At 38.6% G+C, this 27,032-nt stretch overlaps 1 protein-coding gene across 3 annotated transcripts in view; it reads right to left on the bottom strand.

Moving 5' to 3' along the window:
* LOC137966125 (increased DNA methylation 1-like) overlaps positions 1-26,197 on the bottom strand; it is a 36,234-nt gene extending 10,037 nt beyond the window's left edge. For 2 of the 3 annotated variants that reach the window (XM_068812638.1, XM_068812641.1), the window contains exons 1-8: positions 25,977-26,197; positions 16,449-19,326; positions 15,618-15,747; positions 15,435-15,523; positions 2,491-2,732; positions 1,454-1,540; positions 1,232-1,331; positions 159-366 (exon numbers count right to left, since the gene is read on the bottom strand). In XM_068812638.1, coding sequence (XP_068668739.1) covers positions 159-366; positions 1,232-1,331; positions 1,454-1,540; positions 2,491-2,732; positions 15,435-15,523; positions 15,618-15,747; positions 16,449-17,315 — 1,723 coding nt within the window. In that variant the 5' untranslated portion in view covers positions 17,316-19,326; positions 25,977-26,197. Of the gene's footprint in view, positions 1-158; positions 367-1,231; positions 1,332-1,453; positions 1,541-2,490; positions 2,733-15,434; positions 15,524-15,617; positions 15,748-16,448; positions 19,327-23,106; positions 23,176-25,976 lie in introns of those variants that run through there. The other variant, XM_068812639.1, reaches the window with a different exon arrangement.
* Between the last annotated feature and the right edge of the window lie 835 nt (positions 26,198-27,032).

Below are 27,032 nucleotides of genomic sequence, written 5' to 3'. Positions count from 1 at the left end.
TTTCTCTCCAACACCTTGTTGTGGAGGAAGGCCCTGTTCAGCTAGGTATTGTAATCCTTACTCTTTTAATAGCTTATACATCTTCATTCAAAAAACTAATGAACAACTGTACCACATAAGAAAGAGAGCTATCAGAAGAAAAAATAAATTGGATGTACCTTTTGACTGCTTATTTTTGGTTAAAACAGATGGTACTAGGATTTTTTGGCACATAGTTGTGGCTTGAAAATTTAGAAATGTGTACTCCAGAAGTTCTAAACGTTCAGACCATGTAAGCTTGGTAAAGCCAAAAGATGTTGTCCATGCCTCCAAAACCTGACCAACAGCAGGCACTATCAACCTCTCAACTCCTAAGTGAGAAAGCAACTGCACCGAAAGAGGAAGCATCATGTCAGTTTGTTCCCAACTTTGTGCAAACCACAACAGTTTGTTTAGTTTTCAAAGCATCTTTCTGCAATCCCCTTTTTTAAAGATGAAAATTTCATTAAGAGAGGGAAAAGATTACAAAAGGAAAACCAGCACAAGACGACATTGGCTTCACCTAATTTAAATAAAAGACAAAAAAAAGAAATAAAAAATACAACAAAAACATCCCGAATAAATGTTGGGGCAATGCTATAAATAAATAAATATTTGGGATATGTCTTTCTTCACTTTCCTGTTTGCACTTATAACCATAAATAATATGTACATGGATATGTACTCCAACTTAAGTAGTAGACTGCAGACTACCAACAGATTGGTAGAAGAAGTTTGCATTATCTCCAGCCAAAACAACAATCCTATTCCCATGAAAGTAATGAGAGAGCACCGGTGGGTTCTGCTCACATAATCTCATGCTCTAGCATCTGCTAATAATGACGCAAAGAATCACCAACTTGTTGAAAGACTTGCATCACAATCTTTTGTTAGATGGTATACCAACAGTAGCAAGCAAAAAAGGAGAACCCTAACCAACAAAATAATTAATCACAACATTCGCAAGTCAAAAACAATTGATTTTTCTATATATGTTTAATGGATTTGCAATGTGTTAAAGAGAAAAACCAGCATGAAGCAGAGTTTCCAATGATATTTCACACGAAAAGTTTTGAGTCAAAACTCAACAGGAAACTCAAAACTAAAAGACCTAATTCAGTCTAAATTGAATCCATGCAGCAAAAGACATTAAACCAAGTATGCTTCACCAATATGAAGATACCTTCGCTAGCCAAAAAGTACGTTAAAATACCTTCTCCACTTCATTCACCAGAAGGCGGCACATTCCTTGTCGACGGTATGGAACACGAGTAGCAACTAGAGGCATTTCAGCAACCTTTTCACCATGGATCCTAAAACAAGATCCCAATACATGTAAGAAATCAATTCAAGAAACTGTATATACCAGAAAAGATGGAAATCTTCTTATTTTGGAGCAAAGGAAAAGAGACAGCCATACTCTGGTCATGTTTACCTGATTGTTGCCACAGATATAAGTTCGTCATCCTTTTCCAATATCATTGTATATAATCCCTGGAAATTCAACCGCTTTAGCTCTGACCTGCATCCGGTAAAAGAAAACAAATACAAAGGTTAAAACACTTGAAATATACAAGAACTAATTTTCCTAAATTCAAAAGATTCCAGATTCCGTTAAAGCATGAGGAAAAAACAATACACCTTTGAACATTGGAATAGTAAAAATAGAGAACCTGGGAACCTCGTTCCTAGATCAGCCAATTCTTTGGCTGATAAATTGGCAAAATTCGGAACCTCCCAGCAATCTCTCATTGTTTGGGAAGGTTTCCCCCCTTGTAATTGCTCATTTGAGCTCTCTCTTAATAAAATTCAGCATCATTTCAAAAAAAAAAAAAAAAAATAGAGAACCAGCCAATACAAAATAAATTACAGAGAGAACAGAGGTACACCTAGCGACTAAACATGGCTTCACAATAGTAACTGAACAGCAAAGGAACCCAAGCATGCAAATAAGAGTAGCTGAGGAGGAGTCTTAAGAGTTTCCACAGTGGTTCCCATGTAAAATTAGCATCAATTTTTGAGTGATATTTAATGAGCATCAATTATCAAACAGCAAGGCAAATACAAACTAGATTTGCTGCAGATTCCAAAAACAAAGAAATCACACTGTCCTATACTTGAGGACATCTGAATATTTAGTGCTTGAGTAAAGCAATAAAAGCATAGATTCTACACGTTTCACATGAATCCCAGATAATGGCAATCCTAGGCAACTCTAAGACCATTTTCCATTTCTTCTTTTAGTTTTACCTGTGCTTCTTCTTGCAGCAATATTTTCATGATATTTCATTGCTGTCATTTAACAGAACCATTTGACCATTCTAAAAGAAAAGGTGCATCTCAGTCAAACCTGTGACTCCCATGACATATGGCAGGATTTTGTTTTTTCTGAAAACGGAGACATGCTTAAATAAATTTGACCAATATATGGCAAGATTGTCAACAGAAAGTAGAGAAGATAGTTTGTCTCACCAATTATTGAAAAGGACATCTCTGACCAGATCTCTCTTCGTTCGCAGCTCAGTAATGGGTACAAAACACTCATGCAGTACACTAAGTGCAACCCAAAGCTTGCTGTGCTGTTCAGTAATTGTTTCATGAACAGAAGCAGATGTAAAACTGACTTCTTTTCTTGGTCTCAAAATAGTCCAAGACAATCCAGTTGCTCCAACAGGCTTTGATTTTCCTAAATATTTCTGTAGAGCAGTAAATATCTGATCATAGAAGAGTATTAGAAGCCATCCAAGTTGTATCCAGCATAGGAGCACAATAATATAAAGTGAAGTATTGAGCAAGTATACAAAAGTAAAAAAGAAGCTTAATACAAAAAATATAAAAGAGAATGGAATCAAACATTATTAAACTTGCAATAACAATCTTCCAAAAATTCATTAAGAAGTTTAAATATAAGAGGAAACAGATAAAATATTGGTGTTAGAATACTGGTACAGGGGTATTTTGGTCATTTCACTATTTCATATGGGTGTCATATGTTTACAGCAAGTTAGACTACCTATCATGTATTTTACTTTTCAAGTCTCACTGAATTCTGATGTTGAGTGAGTTATAATTGTTTTTGTACTTAGGGGCATTATTGCCCTGTTAAGGAATAGTCCATATAGATTAATGAGTACAAAGATCTTGAGTTTATTAGTTAGGAAAGAGGTTTCCTAAGTTGGCTAATCATTTTGGGATGGGCCTTGGACCCAACTAACATGTTATCAGAGTAGGTACTCATATGTGGGCCTACACCTAAACTATCTACTTGTAGAGCTACAAAAAAAGGGCCTACGCCTAAACTATCCACTTGTAGAGCCACAAAAAGAGGGCCCACACCTAAACTATCCACTTGTAGAGCCACAAAAAGGGGGCTTACACCTAAACTATCCACTTGTAAAGCCACAAAAGAGGGCCTACACCTAAATCTATCCACTTGTAGAGCCACAAAAGATGGTCTTCATGTGAGGGGGAGTGTTAATGAATAGTCCCACATGGATTAATGAGTACAAAGATCTTAAATTTATTAGTTAGGAAAGAGGCTTCCTAAGTGTGGATTCCACTATGGCTGCTCATGAACTTATTGACCATTTCAGCGCAATAAGGATCCAAGAATAGCCCTAAAGCTAGATCTTGAAAAGGCTTTTGACAGAGTGAATTGGATCCTACTAGATGAGATTATGGAAAAATTGAGTTTTGGCAATAGATGGAGATTCTGGATCAGAAGTTGTGTGGGCTCGGCCTCGTATTATCTCTTCCTTAATGGCTCAGTATGTGGTTATTTCAAAGGGACCAGAGGAATCAGATAGGGTGATCCGCTCTCCCTGCTTCTATTCAATATAGTTGGTGAATTCCTATCGGCTATGTTTTACTCGGCAGGTAATCTTGGGTGGCTCCCTCCTACTAGTACCAATCAGGCTTTTAATATTTTCATCCTTCAGTATGCAGACGATACCATCATATTTGGAATCGACAACACTGATAGTACTAGAAAGATTAAAGCGGTGTTGGGGCTCATTGAATTATCTTCTGGCTAGAAAGTTAATTGGGAAAAGACTTCTCTCATGGGCTTCAATGTTAGTCCTGAGATTCTTACAGAGATGGCAAGTATATTTGGGTGCTCAACAAGCCACCGACCAACAACCTACTTTGGTCTGCCATTATTCAATGGTCGTATATGCAAGAGTCTTTGGAATACGGTGGTTGAGAAAATTGAATCCCCGCTTGCATCCTGCAAGGGGCGTCTACTTAGTAAAGCGGGGAGGCTCATCCTTCTCAAGTCTTGAATTGCAGGAATTCCTAATTATGCACTATCTTTTATACCCTGTCCTATCTCCATTTGTAAGGCTATGGATAGGCTCAAAAGAAGATTCCTATGGAGGGGTTCGAGCGATGACTTGAAGTATCATTTGGTTAGATGCGATGATGTATGTTTGCCAAAGAATATGGGTGGCCTGAAAATTCGGAAATCTAAGGATATGAATCAAGCGCTGCTTCTTAAATGACTATGGAAGTTCAATACCCATTCTTCAAATCTTTGGAAGGAAATGGTTTTTGCTAAGCTTGGTGGGGACACTCATTGGTGGATGTCAAGTGGTAATCGAAGAGGTCTATCCTCTATATGGAGAGCATTATACCTTCTGCTTCCAAAATTTTATTCCGCGAGTAGATTCTATGTTGGCAACGGCAGATCACTCAAGTTTTGGGAAGATTTGTGGATGGGGCAGGTGCCATTGCAGGTCGCTTTCAGAAGTCTTTTTCTCCTCACATCTCGTAGAGACATATTAGTAGTAGAAGCTTTTGAGGGGGGTGGTATGAACCTTCATCCTAGAAGGGGTCTCTCAGATAGTGAGGCCCTGGAGGCCAGTCGTTTGATGGACTCTATTGCCTCAGTTAAAATTCGGCCTTTGGAGGCAGACAAGCTCATTTGGTGGCCAGACAAAAGGGCACATTCACTGTATCATCTGCATATGGCTTCTTAAATGGTTGGAATTCATCTTGGAGGGAGAATAAGATCAACTTCGTATGGCGTATATGTGTCCCTCCAAAGATAAAATTTTTCGTGTGGAGCACCTGTCAAGGCAAGATTCTCTTAGCAGACGTGCTTAGAAGAAGAGGCCATCCTTCAATTGACCCCTTGTACCCATTCTGCAACTCTGACGCTGAAACCACAAGCCACATTCTGCTTCAACGCATATTCTCTTGGAAGGTGTGGACCTTCATTCTTAGTAAGTTTGGGTTAAAATTCTGCATGGCGGCTGATCTTCTCTCGTTCAGTAAGTCGCTCACTGGTACCCCTTTGCCTGGCCTCGAAAAAATGATGTTTTCTGCTTGTGTTAGTTTCATCCCGTGGGGGCTTTGGAATAAGCGCAATAGAAGACGATTTGATGCAAAATGTGAATCTGCAAATCAGGTTGCGGACCGAGTGGTGGGACATATATCTACTTGGTTTCTTACTAAGAAAGCCTTCTCTTCTTTTTTGGGCACCACTATCCGTGAAAATTGGAGAAATTTGGCTATGATGCATTTTGGTACAAAGATCCCGGTTTTGCAAGAATGGTCTCCTCCTACACCCGGTTACCTTAAGTTAAACTTTGATAGCTCATCTCTTGGTAATCCTGGGATTTCTGGTTTCAAAGGAGTTATTTTAGATCATTCCGGTAATCAGCTTTTCTCTTATGTCGGCCCTCTAGGCATATCCGACTCTACGTCTGCAGAGCTACATGGCCTCCTCTCCGGTCTCCACGTCTTCAGAGATAAATGCAGCGGTCCTCTTCATATCGAAGGAGACTCAAAAGTGGTTATTGGATGGTGTGAGAATGCATCCCTTCCCCCATGGCGGCATTGAGATACTTTTCGGGAAATTTTAGAAATTACCTCAATTGTTTCTTGTATTTGGACTCACATTCCGAGATCCACTAATTCGGCAGCAGATGTGCTTGCCAGGCATGGAGCTACCCTACAATCGCTTGTTGTAAGGGACTTGCTCCCCCAAATTTTGTAATTTCTCTCGTTTTATTAATACATTTGTTTCAAAAAAATAAAATAAAGAGGTTTCCTGAGTTGGCTAGTCATTTTGGGATAGGCCTTGGACCCAACTTAACATGCCCTTTTACCGTAAACTCACTTAAGTGAAATAATAAAGGGGATTAGGCTCGAGCTTGATTTTAAAGCTGCACCCTTTTGGCTACTTCCCATTTTCTTCTTGTCTCTTGATTTTCCTCTCCTCTCTTCTTCTTTCCTCTTAATCTTACATCATTTCTTCGTATCAAAGCAGTAGACTTTGATCTTGGGAGTTTTTCACATTTTCGGTTCTCTCTAAAGATTTTCTCAACCCCACAGAAAGGGCTCAAGTTGATTTCTCTCCTGGTAGGGTAGAACTCCATTTTTTTCTTCTCTAATCATGTCATAACCATTAGGTTGATGGTCACTACTGCTAATTGAGCAGTTATTATGCCCCATTGCCCTTAATTGGATCTGCATTGAAGCTTTTTATTTCCATCTTACCTGTGCAGCCATCACAGTGTGTGTATCACCCCTTTTGGCTACTTCCCATTTTCTTCTTGTCTCTCGATTTTCTTCTCCTCTCTTCTTCTTTCCTCTTAATCTTACATCATTTCTTCGTACCAGTAGACTTTGATCTTGGGAGGTTTTCACATTTTCGTTTCTCGCTAAAGATTTTCTCAACCCCACAGAAAGGGCTCAAGTTGATTTCTCTCCTGGTAGGGTAGAACTCCATTTTTTTCTTCTCTAATCCTGCCATAACCATTAGGTTGATGGTCACTACTGCTAATTGAGCAGTTATTATGGCCCACTGCCCTTAATTGGATCTTCATTGAAGCTTTTTATTTCCATCTTACCTGTGCAGCCATCACAGTGTGTATCACCCCTTCCATGCCTGCATCATCATACTAGTTGGTGATTAAATCCTTTTTTATGATATTTAATGACCGAATTGGAGATAGTATGTGTTATTGCTGCTTGATGTGAGGTGGTTGTGCCCTAATTTCGAAGTGTGGGGCCCACATGACCTTATCTGAGTGGATTTAGGTTATTGATACTTTGGATTTGGAGCATTTTCTTGAGTTCATTTGGGGTTTATTTGAAGGATTAAATGGCAGGTTCCAGCAAACATGTTGCTGCCTTTAAAACCTTTACGAGCTCAGATAGTAAGGATTCTTATTCCATCCAGATTACCTCAATTAAATTAAATGGGTCAAACTATATGAATTAGTCGTGCTTTGTTCCTAATTTTTTAAAAGCAAAATACGACAGAGATGACCCTCGTAGTCCCATGACTGAAGATTGGGAGGTTGAAAATAATCAAGTCATGACTTGGTTGGTAAAGAAAATGGAGTCCCATTTTAGTGATCAGATCTTGAGCTGTGGGACAACCAAGGAGATGTGGACGATGCTGGCTTCTAGCATGGTCTAAATCTATTGTGTAATTTCTGTATTTTTCTTCTTTATATATATACATCTTTTTCAAAAAAAAAAAAAATGGTCTAAATCTATTGTGACAGGTCGTGACTCAATTTCCTATTCTAGTCCTCAAGAGGAGATTCAATAATTACTACAGAGACTTCATCAATTGACCACCACTTCTACCACTCCTACCACCATTAAGCCCTACCTCTACCTCAGCAAGTGCCACGATGGCAAGCACAGGTATGCCAGCATGAATGTGTCCCACTCTCCCTCCTAGATCATAGTTTCAAGTGCATCTACTCACATGTTAGGTATGGCCTCTCAGTTTCAGTTTATTAACCCTTCTCAATCCTATCGTCATGTTACTTATAGCTAATGGATCTACCTTCCGGATTCAGGGGGAGGGTACTATACATACCACACCTCAATTATCTTTGAGTTTTGTTCGTTTTGCTCCTAATTTTTCTATTAGTTTGTTATCTGTCAGTCACATAAATAAGTCTCTGATTTATTTTGTAACAATTTCTCCCACTTCTTGTGTGCTTCAAGACTTGCAAACGAAGAGGACAATTGGTTCTGGATATAAGAAGGGCAGGTTCTATTTGTTGGATGATGTCTCTACTCCACAACTATGGCAGTTGCAGCTAAGGAATCTCCACTTCTCCAATGCTTGGATTTGGAGCATCCATCACCAGCTAAACTCCATCGGTCCTTCCATCTTTGCCAACTGGTATTTCTTGTGATTGTGAATCATGTCAATTAGAAAAAAATCGTAGAACTAGTTTTCCAATTAGTTCTAGTCATAGCTCTCATGTTTTTAATGCTCGCTAGTGTTTCCAGGGGGGTTAGTCAACTTGAATCAGAGATGAACTTCAACCGCATTACTGAGTTCATCTCCTGACGTCGTTAGTGGTGCACCAGCGCCCGATTCACGTTGATGAATCAGATGAATCCGAAGATAACACCCATAGTTTAATTTCCGGATTTAAGATTCCGTAGTATTTTGAAATTCATCCGGACGAAGCGAGCAGGACGTGTCGTCACGGGAGGCCAAATTTTTTTTTTCTCTCCTGCTTGCTTCTCCCTCTCAGTCTGTCCTGGCGTCTTCATCGTAGCACGCCATTGTACCTTCCAGGGCCACCTCTGTAGCAAAGCCCTGGTCGCAACGCCGTGAGGAAGAAGACGCTGATTTAATTTTTCCTAAGTTAGGAACCAGCACTGGTTCTATCCGAGTCTCAGACCGGACCCGCCCAAGTTCAGTCGAGTTAATACGGGCCAACTCGGTTTCAAAAAAAAAATCTATATTATTATGGAAATATATTATTAATACTACGTAAAAAATCCATCTTGTGTTATTAATAAAATAATATTTTTATTTATTCATTATATTTATTTTTGTTTAATTAACCCATTTTTATAATTAATAAAAATCAATAGTTTTAAATTTAACAGAAAAATATTATTAATTAATAATACATAAAATATATAGTGTGTTAAAGTTAGCATTTGATCAATTCTTTTTGTTTCATCATTCCTTTTTCTGTTAGTATATCATATGTTATTAATAACTTATTATATTCGTTTCTGTTATTTTTAACGTTATTTTTTTTTTTATAATTAATCATGTGCACAATTAATTGGCTCACGTAATTACTGCATTAATGTACAATAAATTGCAATCATTAAATAATATAATATCTAATTTAATTAATTAGTATATTAATATATTTTACTTATACATTAAATTACTTATTCGTGTAGTAATCATGTTTGTTTTACCTAATTTGGGGTTTAGGTATTATGTTTTAATTAAGTATATTATTACAAGTAACTCATTCTCTTGTTTTTTATATTTTTCTCATTTTGGGGCACTAACACTGGAAACTGTTTCAGGAGTGGTTTCAATTATGCCAATACTATTTGGACCGAACTCATTAACGAAATTGGTCTACAATATTGTCCTTATCAAGATCTCTCATCCACAATCCTCACTGTTACTAGTGCTCATCTTCCTAAGCTCGAAAAATTACTTATCTCATGTTGTGTTGGTCATATCGTCTGGACCTTATGGAAAGAGAGAAATAACCAGGAATTTAATAGAAACTCTCTTCCAAGGAATATCTTGATTGATAGAATTGTGGGGCAAGTATCCTCTAGGATACTCATGCAGAAAGAATTTCAAATTTTAAAAGGATCAAATTTGCGAAGGAATTGGTGACTTATAGAAAAAATGTCTTACCCATCTCGTCCCCCGGCTATGAAAACTTGGTCTCCACCCCCAATGGGACATTTCGAATTAAATTTTGACAGTAGCGCTTTTGGCTGCCCCGGGCTTGCCGGATTTGGAGGGGTCATCCATGATGAGAATGGGAATCTTCTTCTCCGATTGGAGTATCTAACTCAACTACTGCTGAGTTTTCTGGGCTGTATAATGGTTTAAAACTTTTCAAGCAACGGCTGGTGGGCCCTCTTTGCGTTGAATCACCTAACGGATATATAGGCTAAGTTAAGTGTTTCCCTCCAACATCTTGTTGTGGAGGAAGATACTTTTTAGCCAAGTATTGTACTCTTTCCCTTTTCTTCTAGCAATATATACACACTTTTTTACTAAAAAAAAAAAAAAAAGCTGGAAATTGTTTTCCAATGCACATAAACTCGTCCACACTAACACCAAAATTGAACTTGAAGTTCATGTAGATGATTCAAATGAATTTGAAGTTGAATTTGAAGTTGAATTTGAAGTTGAAGTTCAAATTTGAAGTTTGTTGACTAACCCCCCCTTAGTTGAAAGACTTGAACTGAAATTGAGATGGAGATGGCAATGCCGGAAAGAATAGGGATAACATTGTACTTTTGCATTAAGTCAAACACAAATTAATCAACTGAACATAAATAAAATAATAACATGGCTAAAACAACTTTAACAACGACTCTTCTGTGAGACTTCCTTTCTATGAGACACCTCTTAGATCCCATCATATAACTTCTTGTGTTGTGAGGCTTCTTATTGTGAAAGTCATATAAAACTCTTTCATACATGTTTTCCAACACTCCCCCTCAAATTAGAGTTTATAGCTTCAGCTTGCAAGGAAAAGATTCTTAGTCTTGAATCTTCTTATGCTGAAAAAAATCTTCATAACATTGAACTTTTACATTAAGTGCAAAAGATACAGGTGAGCAACCCTCCAAGTGATACAACCGATCTCTCTCATGCCCTAAACCAATCATCTTCCTCGTCCAAAGGTCTAGAAAAAACACAATTAAGTAAGATAGAATGCTACTAAATAGTTGAGAGTTTTATGATTTGACTTAAAGACAAAATATTGATAGGAAATTTAGGAACTAATAAAACTGAATAGAGGAACAACGAGTTGGTAGACGTAATAGAACCTACTCCACTAAGATTGACTAAGATTTAACAACAATGAAGACATATTGGTGGACAGGACAAGAACCCCTTCAGTCTTCATTCAGGAATCTTTTTCTCCTATCTTCTCGAAAGGAGATATTAGTCGCAGAAACTTTTGAGGGGGATGGTTTGAACTTGCACCCCAAGCGAGGTCTTTCTGATACCGAGGCATTGGAGGCTTGCAGTCTGATTGAATCTCTTTAGTCTTTACGATTGAGGCTTTCAGAAGTTGACAAGATGATTTGGTGACCAGACAAAAGCGGAGTCTTCTCAGTATCCTCCGCTTACAAATTTATCAATGGTTGGCATCTAAACCAAAGTGTTCATGAGATTTTCTTTGTGTGGCGTCTTTATGTTCCGCCAAAAATAAAAAAATTCCTATGGAGCGCTTTACAAGGAAAAATACTCACGGCAGATGTGCTCAAAAGACGTGGCCTCCCAACAATTGATCCTCTCTGGCCCTTCTACAACTCAGAGAATGAGACAGCCAATCACACCCTGCTTCAATGCTCCTACTCATGGAAAGTATGGACTTCAATTTTTAGTAAGACAGGGTTTCAACTTTGTATGCCGACTGATCTACTATCTTTTAGTAAGTCGCTCATTGGTACATCCCTCCCTAGGCTTGGAAAGCTTATGATCTCTGTTTGCACTGGCTTCATCCCGTGGGGGATTTGGAATGAGCGCAACCGAAGGAGATTTGAGGCTAAATGTGATTCCGCAGAGAGAGTTGTTGAACGTGTCTTGGGTCAAATCTCAGTATGGCTTCTTACCAAGAGGCATTTCTCCTCTTATATGGGCACCTCGATCCGCGACAGCTGCAGCACAATGGAAAAAATGAGGTTTGCTTCCAAGTCCCCAGTTATGCAAGAATGGATCCCCCCAAAGCACGGCTTCCAAAAGTTGAATTTTGACAGTTCTTCGTTGGGCAATCCCGGGATCGCAGGTTTTGGGGGAGTTATCTTTGACCCCTCTGGAAACCAGTTTTTTTCGTATGCCGGCCCGTTAGGCATTGTCGATTCCACGTCGGCTGAGCTCCAAGGCTTTCTTAACGGGCTTCGCGTCTTCAGAGATAATTGCAGTGGCCCTTTGCATATTGAAGGAGACTCAAAGGTGGTAATTGGTTGGTACGAGAATGTTTCCTCTCTCCCGTGGCGCCATTGGGACTCTTTTAGGGAGATTCTTGAAAATGCATCTCCATTTTCTTGTATGTGGTCTCACATTCCAAGATCTGCAAATTCGGCAGCAGATGTGCTTGCCAAGACTGGAGCAAACCTTCAATCTCTTGTTGTTAGGGATTTGCTCCTATAACCTCTGTATTTTTCTCTGCTGATATATATACACATCTTTTTCAAAAAAAAAAAAAAAAGATCATGTACCTGAATTAATAACCCATGTAGACACAAGAGCACATGCAAAGCAAACTCACCTGATCTAGCCAGAGTATCTGTAAAGAAAAGAGTGGATTAAGGTATAGACGTAGAGGTAGAAGTCAACTCAGTCATCCTCTAAATTAATCGTCGCATCTCATCTGGTCCACCATGCACAATATCACCTACATGAGATGCAAAGGTCTCATTATTGCTAAAAACACTAGACTTTGCCTATGATGGCTCACCAAACTTCTCCCAACATTTCTCTGAAACATAATTAGTACATCCACAATGAGCACACCGTCTAGCACCTCTGCCTCTGCCACAATCTAAGCCCTCTCGGCCACGTCCTTTGCTGCCTCTACCACAACCATGATTGGTAGAGAGGGCTCGATTTTCAGCCCTAAGGAGTGCTCCTCGTTTGGCACTCTTTTCATATCTCTTTGTCTCTTCTTCTCCTCTCTCTATTTTTTTACTTTTATTATGGTATCGGAGCAATGAAGAGCGAGTTTGGGGAATTTTATTCAACCTTTTTCCTTTCTCTCTTCAGGCTTGCGACATCTACTAGGAAGACTTTACAGATTTACACATTTGAGTAGTACAGACCTAAAATTTTCCTCTCCTTTTATGTCATAATCATTTGATTGATGGCGGCTTGTGCGATCTTTTGAACAGTCTCTATGTGTTTTTCTATCTTGACCTGAACCTGGGACAGACTGACCTGCATTGTCTGTTTTTTTGCATGCACAATGCGACTAGGTTGAAGAATTGGCGTGTATTTGGTCCAAAATTGATTATGCTTGAAGTTAGGACTTTGAGATTGGTATTCTAGAGTTTTCATTAGTTCAAATTTTGTGTGTGGAGCCCACCTACACCTGCGCAAATTTATTTGACTGTGTGAGTTGTTCTTCAAGTGTATTTTTGGATTGTGTTTTGTGGTAATTGCTCATTGGATTGTCAAAATCTATGAGAGAGTATTTTGGTCATTTTTCCCTTCTGGTATATATGTATTTGGAGATAGCCTTTTGTTCCAAATTTGGAAAGATTTGGAGTAGTAATTACTTAAGTTATGAGGAAAGGATCTATAAGGGGCAGTATTGTACTTTTGTAATAGAACTCACTTACATTGATAAAAAGGAAGGGCGGCTTGATTTCTCTCCTCAATGAGCGCAGCCTCCAACACATTTTTTTCTCGCTTCTCTCTCTTTCTTTCTTCCAATTTCTTACTTTTTACATGGTATCAGAGTAGTAAGGTCCTGTTTTAGACCTTCATAGGCATTCCCTTTTCTTGAAGTATGCATATTCCAAGAAAGGGGAATTTCCAGATTTTCGTCTGATTGGAGTTAAAGCTCAGGCCTTTTTCATTTCTTTCTAACATAACCCTAGGATTAATGGTTTCTACGGCTAATTAGATTAGTTTTATGAAAGTTTTTTTCCCTTAAAGGGTCCTACTATTAGAAATCTACCAATTTTTGCTTGTGTAGGCTCTCTACAGTCTGCATTTTCAAATAAGTAACATCAACACTGATTGGCCTTAATTGTGGTGTTATTGCTTGATTTTTGGACTATTGATGGTTGATTTGGTTCAAGATACAAGTTTGTGCTAGTTTTCTTGCCCTAATTATGTTGTGTGGGGCCCACATAGCCTATGCATACCTAGTTATTGACTTTTGTGAGTCTTTGAGATGGTTGACTTTGCACTAACTAAGGAGACAGGTTTTTTTTTTTTTTTTTATGAAATGTGATTTTATTAAGAGAACAAAAAAAGGAGCTAACTCCTGACAACAAGAGATTGCAAGGAGACAGGTTATTCAGACGGCAAAAACACGATTATGATAACAAGAGAGAAGTTCAATGGCTAAAATTACTTAAGCTGGTCAAAATCAGTTTGAATCTACGTGAAAACCAAGCAGAAGAAAAAATACTTGAGAGAGGATCCTCCTATTCTAGTGAATGATGACTAGGAGCCTAAAAATTGCGAAGTCATGACTTGGTTGCTTAATAGTATGGATGCCAAGCTCAGAAATCAAGTTACGAACTACGAAACCGCCAAAGAGATTTGGACATCTCTCGAGTCCATGTATGCACAAGAAAGGATCTTTGTGCTTTATACTAGATTGTTTAGTATACATGAACTAAAAACACATGGGTTGCTGTCCAAAGGACTGTTGAGAGCTCATATGTGAAATTCTCTCAGTCTATTCAGATAACTACGATCTGGTTGAATGGATCGAATTATGTAGACTGGTCTTTTGGGTTGTATTAGCTAGTCATTTTGGGATGGGCCTTGGACCCAACTTAACAGTTTAGTTTGAAGAACGGTAACAAGAAGGTTATTGATTAATATAGTAAGCTGCAAAATATCCAAGAGGAGATCAGTGTTTATCACCCTTTTGCTACAAATAAGAAACAACTGAGGAAACAGCAAGGGCAGATTTCTGTTGCAAAGTTTTTGGAAGGTCTTGAGCTCAAATATGATGCAATACGAGCTCAATTACTTACTTCAGATGAGGTTCCATCGCTGCCTAATGCATTTAATGCACTACTTTCCTATCTCTAATGCTTTTTTTTTTATCATTTGTGGCATTCTCATCAATTTAAAAAGAAGAATAAAAGTAAAAGCCCTTCATGATTCAACCCAGCAAGATATTATAATCTGGTCTGTTAAATGAATTATGAGATCGGCTCCTGGTATGAGATACAGGCCAACAGTCATGTTGCCCTACCGGAGTACCATTACCAGGCTGAATCAGAAAGTATTAGGTTGTCCTATTGATCTCTCAAGGTCAAAGATGAACACCTTACACACCATAAGAAGAACAGGGAGATGCTACATAATGCTTATAAAAAATTAAAGAAACTATAATTTCTAGACAATGACAAAGTATCTCTTAACCTGAACGGCAGGTGATAATGTTTTCTTTGAAATGAGGGCAGCTGAAAATATAGAAAAGAAATCTAACAAAAAAAGGAAAAATGAAATAAAAACAATATACAAAGTTATGCTCTAACGTAACTGCAAGAAACACTATTTAAAAAAAAAACTGTAAGAACAAACTCAACTCAACAGGTAAATGAGCAAGAAATTGTAGACAAGTCCGTAAGAAACCAAAAATTTCAGTTTCACATGTACCACAAATCACAAACACGTTTTTGCAAAGAGTGTCAATTCCTTGGACAACAAAATTTGTAAAAAAGAAATTACCAACCTTAGAGCATTTTCTACCACAAAACCAATTTCCTAGTGGACACCTTTCCAGTTTCCTCTCTCCTCTCTCTCTCAGGCACCCCACATGATCTATATAACATTAAGAGACAACCAAGCTTCAGAAAGTTAACCATCACAATGTCAAACTGAAATGGGAAATAAAAATATGATGAATCAAACTCACATTCATGCCTGCACTGATCGCAATATAAAATACTTCTTGGAGTGAACCTCTGAATGTCAGCATCATATTCACTCTGCCCACATATGGTGCACCTACAGGTTGGACAGCTCCATCTCCCTTGATGCACATCCTGCATAGATAGCCCTACAATGTCATAAATGGAAGAGAAACAACTAACAAATCACATGCTAGAGCTCGCATCATTTCAAGGCTGTTTGTGCTTCATCGATCATCTGGTGAAGATGGGAATAGATTCTTGTTTTTCATCTAGAGTAATGGACAATATTTTTTTCAATGGCAACAGATTTCCCTTGTATTCCTTTTCACATAAAACTATGCTACACAGTTTGAAAGAGTTTGTCTAATCCATGATTGAGAACATAATAAGAAAGTGATATTCTCACTATCAAGTAGTAGCTAACAGAAGAGTAAAAGAAATCCCTCCATTCCTCCATCCTACCTATTGTGGATAAGCCCCCTGCAGCCACTCATCTTCAGGCTCTCCTTAAGACCCAGCAGTTTCAATTAAGATATAGGCACCACAATATGATTCTGGATCCATTTTAATATAGGTACAAACTGTTAACAAGAGTTGGTCAAAGAGAGACAGTAAAACAGGTCAATTTTTTTTAAAAATGTTTAGTAGGTATTTCCTATGACATAGCAAATACCCCTTCCAAAAAAAAAAAAAAAAAAGGTATTTCCTATGACATAGCAAATACCCCTTCCAAAAGCTTTCATGCATCACAGCATTTCCAACCTTTACTTTTAAAAATAGCTTCATAAAAAAAATTTCTGAATATTATGTGAAATAGGTCCAACAAGACTAACCTGGACACTGACACAGCTTGAGTGAAATGAAGATGGACAAGAATCACAATGTACCAACTGACCGCCATAGTGACAGATAGAGCAAATTTTGTCCCTCTCATAACAAGAATAATCACCTTTCTTTCGCTCATTCAAATCCACTCTTTCGCATCCACCCTCCTTACTGTGTACCAGTTGCATTTGACACTGCATAAGGGACCTCCCATCTGATAAGAAAATATTGTTAGCTGGACATTGACTAGCACTTCCTGCATGAACCTCAAATTTGGTAAGACTGTACACTTTTCTACAACACTTGCACTTGATTCCTTCACGTGTAACAATTCCTTCTGCCATGACAAGTTCACCCCTTCTATGAATATAAGATACCCTTTGCCTTGGTAATATCATGTCACTATCCATCAGCCAAGACAAAATTGTCCGAGCTGAGTGTTGATTTGGACCTACTCCCTCAACAATCTGTAATGCCCTTTTGCTTGATCGCAGAACCCATCTCGAGCACCCCCTTTCTGGCTTATCACCTTTCTTGATCAGAACACAATTTGGGTTCCTTCTTTTTGGATTTGTATCACACAAAATCATAGTTGCCGATCTATATTTAATCAATTGTCCACAATCTCTTCTCTTGCGACACTTCCTAGCTCTTCTTCCTTTAAACACTGTTTTGCCAAAATCTAGTTTTCTCAGTTGTGTCAAACACCATGAAGAATTATTTTCACTTTCCTCACTAAGAGTTGGCACAAACACAGAAGACTGAGATGATGTTTGACCAGAATTGCCATGAACAGAATACATGGACTTTCCACTTGGTGTGCAACCAACCAATCCTTCTTGTATGCATGCCTCACAAGAAGAGAACAATACCATTTACCATCAGGAGAGAGATAAGATAAGTCACTACCACCTTTTATAGGTTCATACTTAAACCTCCACCCAATGAATGAAAGATGCATCTTTGCCTTACACCTCATGTTGGTCACACTTTCCTCTAACTCAGGATTCCTCTTCCTTTTTCCTTTCATATATAACTGTTTTTTAGCATAATTAACTACTGCTTCAGGGCAATACTCTTTTCCAATATCAATAAAAGGATACATAGGTGCCTCCCACTCAGAAACTAGCAACATACTGTCTCTACCTTGTGCTTCTTCTAGCTGCTTCAAGGAGTTAGAACTAGGATCAATTGCCACAAATAATTCTTCATCGGCCTTTTTAACAACAGAGCAGTTAGCGAGACTTCTACTATGATATCTTGTAGCTTGAACCATAATTTCATCTTTGTCCAAACCTACACATACTTCATGAAGAGAATAGTAGTTTTTTCCTTTAGGTGAAACTAAACGAATTCTAAGGCAGGACTTATCTTGTTTAGACTCAATCTTCCAACCTAAAAAGCGAAGGTGCTTTTTCACCTTGTCCCTTAAAGATAGACGTGTGCATTCGTTTCCAGAACCTTCAGATTCCCTTGGATAATGCTTCCTACTGTTTGAAAAATGTACAAGATAGTCAATTATTGCTTGTGGACAGCACCCATCAGAGAGACCCTCCATAGGTTTCCAGAACTTGTCAATACTTGAGGCTTTACAAATTTTCTTTGCCCCAATTGTCATCTTACTATGAAGCCTTGGGATCGGGCCAACAAGCTTTAGACACTTGCTCTTAACATGGATATTCAAGGTGTTCTGAACACCTTCTTCCAGAACTGATCCAATAGGATAATCAAGAGACATTACAGGGACATCTGTTGGTACTTCAGAGGAAGATTTATATGATATTTCTAAATCGCCACATCCAGCACCTTCACTATGCCTCCTTTGAGGAGTCCACAATCCCTTGAAAGAGTCCCCAGAGCATTTGGGTGGACAGTACTCTAGTGTAGCCCATTCAATGGGAACATCCAAAAGCACCATCTTCTTTTTTTCTGGATCACATGGCAATTGGCATGCATGTAACGCTTCATGGTATTGTGGCTCACTGGAATGTTTTGCAGTATGCACAAGATTAAGACAACAAGTATCAGAAGGGTATCTCTTCCTTACACACTGGAACTTAATATCAAACTTAGCTTCACAAGCCAGATCATCAATAACCTGGTCATATGTGGGAAATGTTTCATCAATCGAATCCATGGGCCTCTCTTTTTCCTTGTCAACAGCTGACCAACCTGATAAAACTTGTGATGTACTAATTCTCTTTCTTTTATTTGGTAATACATCCAAATCTTCTTCAGCCAAAAACTCTACAGGATCAAAAACTTTCATATCAACCGAAGTAAGGCTCTCCTGAACTACCACAGAGACTAACTTAGTCCATGAAGACCTCAACCTGCAAACAATTCACTCTTGAAACCACTGCTACTTTTCAAGTTATTCCAAATTTCTCTGATTATTGACACTGAAAAAACAATCCACTTCTCTCAAACTTTCTGAGCTTCACCAAAAACGATCTAGTCTTTGCAAAGCTCCTAGTTTTCAGAAAGCTTGTTCCAATCTTGTGTGATCCTCAGATGTTCAACATGTTCCTCACAGACATCACCTGGCCCAGGGAAGAAAATCAACCTCCTCAGTGAACCTTTTTCACTGACAAAGATTACACCTTCCCACCGTGCACTCCTCCTAAAAAAGGCATCAACAGATAGTTCCTAGGTTCGAGCTTCCAAAAGAGGGGGTAACCGTCTTATGAGGAGATGTTTTGTCTTGTGGATTCCAACAGAAGACTATGCCTTCAACAACAGAAGAAATGGGTATCCCTTTCCTAAGGTGAGTGGAATGATTTTCACTCAAAAGTTCAGTGTATTCCACAGAGGGCTTGATGATTTGTAATCAACAACAAATCCACGATGCCATAACCCTTCCAATCCCTGGTCTATCTGTCAAACCTGCAAAATCATTTGTCATATTAGAAGCTTTTCCTACGTTAACACAGCTACTCAACATGTAGTATGTCCACATATTATCAAAAAAAACTTTCTTTTCATATCCTTTTTGAACTGAAAAGGTCAGAAGGGTTTGGCTATATTTGACAGAGACATATAACTTCAAGTTTAAAAGGTAGATACCCACCAAAAGAGAAAGTATACATGGATATAAACTAAGTATACATGTGTGGGTGTGGGTGTGTATTAATACCAAAAGTCTAAAACAGAAATATATAATGTATATATAGTCTAAAGTATATAATAATGTACATATATAGTCTAAAGTATATGATAATATGGAGCAGATAACACAAAAACTGAACCAAGAACTATGAAATTCTCATAATGGAATATTTTGACTTTTCTTCTTTGTGAAAATAACTATCCAGAAAGCTCATGCAAAAGTTATTACAGAGAGTGTAAAATAAATGTAGGTGATATTCGACAGTCAACACGCTAAGGTCCAAAGCCAGAGACGTCCAAAGAAACATAACATAAAAAAGAGACTTGTATTCCGGCCTTTGGAAATAGTAATAAGAAATAGAGAATTTCACAGAAAAGAGGAAAATCTGGAAACAACAATGAAATGGACTAGTCTAAAGGAAAAAGATCACACAAGGATTCATAATGGCCCGTAGTGTTAGAAAATCAGACGAGTAGAGAGCCGTTGAGCTCTGTCGTCAGGGAGGCACAGCCAAGAAGACGAAAAACGGATTCAATCTTTATTTCCTGGTGTTGTTACTGTTTACAAGTCACAATGGAAATTTTATACAATAGAGGGGTAAAACAGTAAATTTACAAACTTACATAATAACGAAATAACCAAAAAATAAATTACATTCTAATACTCCCCCTTAAGGTGGCTTGTAAATGTCCTTAACAGCCATCTTGGACAACAAAGAAAAAAGTTGGGTAGAAGGAAGAGGTTTAGTGAACATGTCAGCTAACTGGTACTGAAAACGAATGGGAAGTAACTTGAGGACGCCTAAAGTAACCCGTTCACAAACAAAATGACAATCTATCTCAATATGTTTTGTACGCTCATGAAATGTGGGGTTATAAGCAATATGTATCGCAGCTTGATTGTCGCAGTATAGCAGCGCAGGAGAGTCAACCTTGACCTGAAAATCTTGAAGAAGTTGTTGTAACCAAATAAGTTCACTGGCAGTAGAAGAAAGAGCTCTCTATTCAGCCTCGGCAGAGGAGCGAGAGACGGTGGTTTGCTTTTTGGCCTTCCAAGAGACTAAAGAATCACCAATAAATATGCAAAAACCGGTAGTAGATCGGCGACAATCAAGACATGATCCCCAATCAGCATCATAAAAAGCCTTTAAATGAACTAGAGCACAAGCATTAGAGTAAGCGCGCATCTTCAAGGAAGAAGTAGAGGAAACCAACAACCCTTGACCAGGATTGTTCTTGAGATAATGAAGCAGGTGATGCACTGCCTTGAGATGAGGAAGACGGGGTTGGGCCACGAATTAAGTCAGCTTATGAACAGCAAAAGTAATATCGGGGCGAGATAAAGTGAGGTAAAGAAGTTTCCCAACAAGCCGCTTATAGTGAGTTATATCAGGAAGGAGGTCACCTTTAGTGGCATTTAAACGAAGTTTGGGATCCATTGGAATAGAAGTCAGTTTACAAGCCAAGTAACCTGTGTCTTCAAGTAATAGTAAGGTGTAATGGCGTTGGGAAAGCACTATGCCTTGCTTGGAATGAGCAATCTCAAGACCAAGGAAGTGCTTGACACAACCAAGATCCTTGAGCTTAAACTGAGTATGCAGAAAGTTTTTGAGCTCAGTAATAACGTGAGAGGAAGGACCAGTAAGGATGATATCATCCACATAAACCAATAGTGCAACAAAGGAGGAGCCATGACCTTTTGTAAAAAGAGAGTAATCGGATTTCGATTGAAGAAAACCAAAAGTGATTAAAACCTGAGAAAATTTGGAATACCATTGTCGCGAAGCCTGTTTGAGACCATAAAGGTACTTGTAAGGCTTGCAAACTAGTTTGTTGTGAGAGGAAGAGGATTCCCCTTGTCAAAGGTAGCCAAGAGGGAGATCCATATAGATTTCTTCAAAAAGATCACCATTTAAAAACGCGTTGTTGACATCAAGCTGAGCTAGATGCCAACTATGGGAGGCAGCAAGAGCAAGAAGAACCTTCACAGTGACCAATTTGGCCACTGGAGAAAAAGTGTCAACAAAATCCAAACCTTCTTGTTGGGTATAGCCTTTAGCTACCAAACGAGCCTTATATCGCTCCAGGGAACCATTAGAGTTAAACTTGATTTTATAAACCCATTTGCATCCAATGGTATGTTTATCAGGAGGCAAAGGAGTGACGGTCCAAGTGTTGTTTGCTTGCAGAGTGTCTAACTCGTCACGCATAGCCAACCTCCATTCAAGACACTTCACTGTTTGGTGATAGTATTGAGGTTCAACCTGAGAAGATAGACTGAGCGCAAAATGTCGGTGCGAATCAGAAAGGGCAAGGTAAGAAATGGAGTTAGAGATTGGATAAGACGGAGGGGGTGAAGTAGATGGAGGAGAACCAACAAGTAAATTGCAGTGATAATCCTGCAAGTAATGAGGTGTATGAGTCTTCCGAGTAGATTTTTGAAGAATAGCACCAGCGGATGAGGAAGGAACAAGTGTGGGAAGATCATGAGGTGGAAGATCATCAACTGAAACATCAGAAATAACTGGTGAATCATGAATAGGTGAAGAATCAAGTTCGGGAAGAGGATGAGCTTGGATGGAGGAGTGGGGCAAAACCAAATCAGGAAAGGGATCAGTAACGTGATCTGAACCTGTAATAGTATGAAAAGGGAAAACATCCTCATGGAACACGGCATCTCTTGAAAGAAAAACTTGTTTGATCTCTACATCATAGAATTTATAACCTTTCACACCAGCTGGATAACCAAGAAACACACAAACCCAAGCACTAGTGGAACTTGGTGTGATGAGCAGCTAAGGTGGAAACGAAAGCTAAACAACCAAAGACTCGAAAGAGAGAATAATCAGGAGATGTGTTGTAGAGCAAATAAAAGGGTGTGTTGTGTTGCAAGAGAGGAGGAGTTCTATTAATCAAGAAAGTCGTAGAAAGAATACACTCTGTCCAAAAAGAGACTGAAATGCGGGATTGAAAGAATAATGACCGAGCCACATTCAAAAGGTGTTGATGTTTTCTTTCAACAACCGAGTTTTGCTGAGGCCGTTGAACACATGAAAATTGGTGCAAAACTCCTTGAGCTTGAAAAAATTCAACAAAAGATAACTCAGGTGCATTATCAAATCGAAAAACCTTGTTTTTGGCACTAAACTACGTAGAAACCATGTTAAAAAAACGCAGTATCACAGAAACAGCATCAGATTTAGTCTTCAATAGATAAATCCAAGTAAATCTAGTACAATCATCAACAAGAGTTAAAAAAAAACAAGAGTTAAGAAAAAACGATGACCAGTATAAGAAACAGTTTGATATGGTCCACAAATATCACAGTGCACAAGATCAAAAGGAAATTTTGACAAATGATTAAGGGATTCAAAAGATAGCCTATGTTGTTTAGCAAGAGGACAAATATAACAAGGATCTGATTTATGTAATCTAGTTACATCACAGTTCAACCGATTTTTAAGAAATCAAGTCTCTTGAAAGAAATGTGTCCTATCCTATTATGCCAAACATGGGCAGAAACATTGTTTACAAAATCATGAGAAACAGAATTCAAACTTTGAGCGTTGAGGACATAGAGATCTTGGACTTTATCACCCTTGCCAATCATCCTCTGGGTGGATAGATCCTGGAGAATAAAACAATCAGGAAGGAAACTTACTGTAAGGCCAGAGTCAGTAACTAAAGCACTAACAGAGATCTAGTTGAATTTGAATTGAGGAATAAACAGTACGTCTTTAAGCACAAGGTGAGAATGCAAATTAATATCACCAGCAAAGTGGACCAAAAGTTGAGAATTATTGGGCAAAGTAACTGTAGTGTGAGGGATAGCATGCAAGGAAACGAAAACATGAGCTTGAGAGCAAATATGTCGAGTAGCTTCTGAGTCGACAATCCAGAAATGAGGAGAAGAAATTAGAGGATTTAAGAACACAGAAAAACAAATACCTGCCAAGCAGTTAGATGTAGAAGATTTCGGAGCAGTGGTGACCTTTGCTGAGCTACTCAGGTGTGTATAAAGCATTGACATGAGTTGCTGATATTGATTTGAGTCCAGATTCTGAACAAAACTCCAACCAAAAGTAGAACCTTGGTTATCAGCGGCAGTAGAAACTTGATGAGCAGCAGCATGAGAATTGTGGTTGGTTTTGGATGTAGATCCATGCGGATAGCCATGGAGCTTGTAGCAACGAGCAATAGTATGACCAACATTCTTACAATGAGTACAATACCGGTCCTTGTTCTGATTCCGTGGAGCACTGTAATTTGAATGAAATTTCTGAGAGGTTTGTGAGCCAGGTTTAGTAACTTCTGTCTTCCCAGATTTAACCACAAATGTCATCGTGTCAGTGGGAGTGTTCGAACTCGAGGCATGAGTAGTCCTTTGTTATTCCTCTTGGACAACCAGAGAAAAAACACAATTAATAGGGGGCATCGGATCCATAAGGAGCAACTGACCACGAACTTGGGAGAAATAATCATCAAGGCCCATTAAGAATGACATGATATACTCCATATGGTGGTAATCAGTAAGATTTTTAACGCCACCACAAGAGCATTTCCCACAATAGCAATTAGGACTGTAATTGCTCAGTTCTTCCCAAATGGTTTTCAGCTTGGTGAAATAAGTGCTAACGGAATCCTTGTCTTGACACAAGTTCATCAATTCTCGTTTAAGCTGAAAATGCGAGGGCCATTTCGCTGTTGAAAACGATCCTGAAGGTCGAGCCAAATTTCTCGAGCAGAAGCAGCAAAAATAACACTCGCAGAATTTTCTTTGGAAACCAAGTTTAAGATCCAAGAGATGACCATATTATTATTCAGGGTCCAAGAGTTGAGCAAAATAGGATCATCACTTTGAGGTTCAGGGATGGAACCATCGACAAAGCCCACTTTGTTGTTCACGGATAGGGCAATTAACATCGCACGACTCCAACTAATGTAATTTTCACCGGTAAGCAGCTACGAGACAAGAACTTGCCTGGGGGGTCCGAATGGTGAATATAATAGGGGTTCGATGGTTCTTAAAAAACGGAACAAGTCGAACTGGTACGAAGACCAGAATCGGAAGCACCCGTCAATGAATAAGTCTCCATGGAGCACTGACCGAAGCTGACTACCAATGTAGCTCCAAAAAAATTTCACCACCAAATCTCTCCAAAAAATCAAATCCTTTTACACAACCTCAGAATCCAACAGCGAGCTCGAAAAAAAAATCGAGCGGGAATAATCTAGAGAACGAACCAAAATATTCACTGTCCTCGAGACTTCAACGTGAACACCCAAAAAAATGTTAACCTCTCGGCCAACCAGAAATCCAACTAATCGCACGAACAGGAGCAACCTCTCGGCCAACAATAAAATCCAGAGATCTGATATCTCTTCAAAGAAAACGCCCAAAATTGGCGCCTAAAGTCCAGAGATCGAACCCAGCAAGCATACCCAACCTCTTGGCAAAAGAATCCAGATGAAAAATAAAAGAGGGGCGAAATCTAACCTCTTTGCCGGAAATAACCAACGGAGTGAGGAACCTAACCTCTGCAAAACGCCGAAAACATCAGAAGTAGCCTCCCGACAGCTTGAATCATGGAACCCCTTCCGAACGGAGATGAAAAAGAAGATGGAAACCCCTCTGTCGGAAATAATGGGCTGGTCGGTGATCATCGCCGGAAATAATCGCCGAAAATAGGCGAGAGAGACGGAGGAATGTCTGTCGTCCGAAAAAAAATCAGAGAAGGCGGATCATCCGCTCTGATACCATGTTAGAAAATCAGACGAGTAGAGAACCTTTGAGCTCTGTCATCAGGGAGGCACAGCCGAGAAGACGAAAAACAGATTCAATCTTTATTTCCTGGTGTTGTTACTGTTTACAAGTTACAATGGAAGTTTTATACCATAGAGGGGTAAAACAGTAAATTTACAAACTTACATAATAACGAAATAACCAAAAAATAAATTACATTCTAATACGTAGCAACTTCTTCTTCACATACTTAAGACTCATTCCGAGTAAAAACAAGACAGGAAATAATTATAGCCTATCCGGCAGAAAAAATTAAGTCCCCCAATATTAAACAAATTTGTCAGCAAGAAAAAAGAAAAAAAAATTGCGAGAGGCTTCAAGTTTCAACAGTCAACCTCTTCGACTAAAAACAATAAAAATCCTAAATAAAACCATAAAATTATGAAGATCCCATCAAATTAGAAAGAAAAAAAAAAGTATAAGAATATAACTCACAGTTCTCACTCAGTTCTGCACAAGGATACGAGAATCACAAATCAAATTTGAGAAATTAAAGAGATAAAAATCGAGTGGAAAACGCGAGGCGCCATTAGCAACTACAAGGAAAAATTTAAGAAAAAAAATACGGTCAGGAGCGGCATAAGCTAATTACAACACCTCGACTTTTTCACCGACAAGAAGTTACCTCTTTTCTCCCCCCGTGTTCTTTCTATTCTTCTCTTTCACATCGTCTGTGAGGACAGCCATGCGAAGTGGCGGGCAGGACAAGAAACAAACGGGAGGAAAACTGGGAAATGGGATACGGGCTTTTGCCTAATAAGTCAGCGGCAGGCTGTCAGCTTAATTCCAGCACGTATATCCCCAGATCTTTGAACGAGAGAGGCAAATTTACAGAAGGATCTCTGCTTCAACGTTCGAACTCCACCATATCATTCTCCCTCTTTTAATTTAGACTGACAGAATGACATTTCGGTGAAAATCAAATTTTCCATTTTTCTCTTTTCATTTTTCAGTTGCTCCTCGCAGTAAATAGAAGCAAGTAAATGTACTCAAAACATTTTCGAACTTTTCTCTGGTCAAAACAAACCTTTTAGCTGGTGTGGAGTTGAGAGGTGTGGACAGCCTGCGGTGACGGAGAGTACATAAATACTGTACAAAGTACAGGCACGTTGTAGATTTGTAGTAAAAAGTGGCGACTGCTAGCTTCGGAGTGGAGTGGAGAGGAGAGGAGGCTGCTACCTCACTTTTTTGGATTTGAATTAACACACTAAAAAAATTTAAACATAAAATATTATAAATTATATATTCAAAAAAAATTGAAGGAAATAAATTTTAGAGCGAATTAGTAAGTAAGTTGTTTTAAATAGAAAAAATTAAAATTAAACTTCTATTCCAATTTAAATATATCAAATCTAGTGTTGTTAGAATCGGATCAGACTAATAGGTTTCACTCGATTGAACCGATTGGACCTTCAACCAGTTCTTAAAACATACAAATCCTGAAAAGAATAAAAATTGGTTAACCTAGTCAGTTCTTTTGGTTTTACAGTTGAACTAACTAAGTCGTTTCAACCAATCTTAGTTACCATTGCCAAACAGCCTAAGTTTAAGTTGTCTTAGTCTCTCAAAGACAAAAAGATGTAGAACTCAATTTCAAAGTCATGGAAGCACAAAGCCAAGCTCAAAGGGGGGATTTTGGATTCCATCTAGGTATCAATTCTAGCAATTTTCCCAATTCAAA

The sequence above is a fragment of the Aristolochia californica genome, unplaced genomic scaffold (assembly GCF_029961685.1).
Source record: "Aristolochia californica isolate CCGP_79_NKW_82.1479 unplaced genomic scaffold, dmAriCali1.0.hap1 SCAF_5, whole genome shotgun sequence".
In the NCBI taxonomy this organism is placed as follows: domain Eukaryota; kingdom Viridiplantae; phylum Streptophyta; class Magnoliopsida; order Piperales; family Aristolochiaceae; genus Aristolochia; species Aristolochia californica.
Note: the sequence above shows the minus strand (reverse complement) of the source record. Positions and strands in the feature narration are given on the sequence as shown.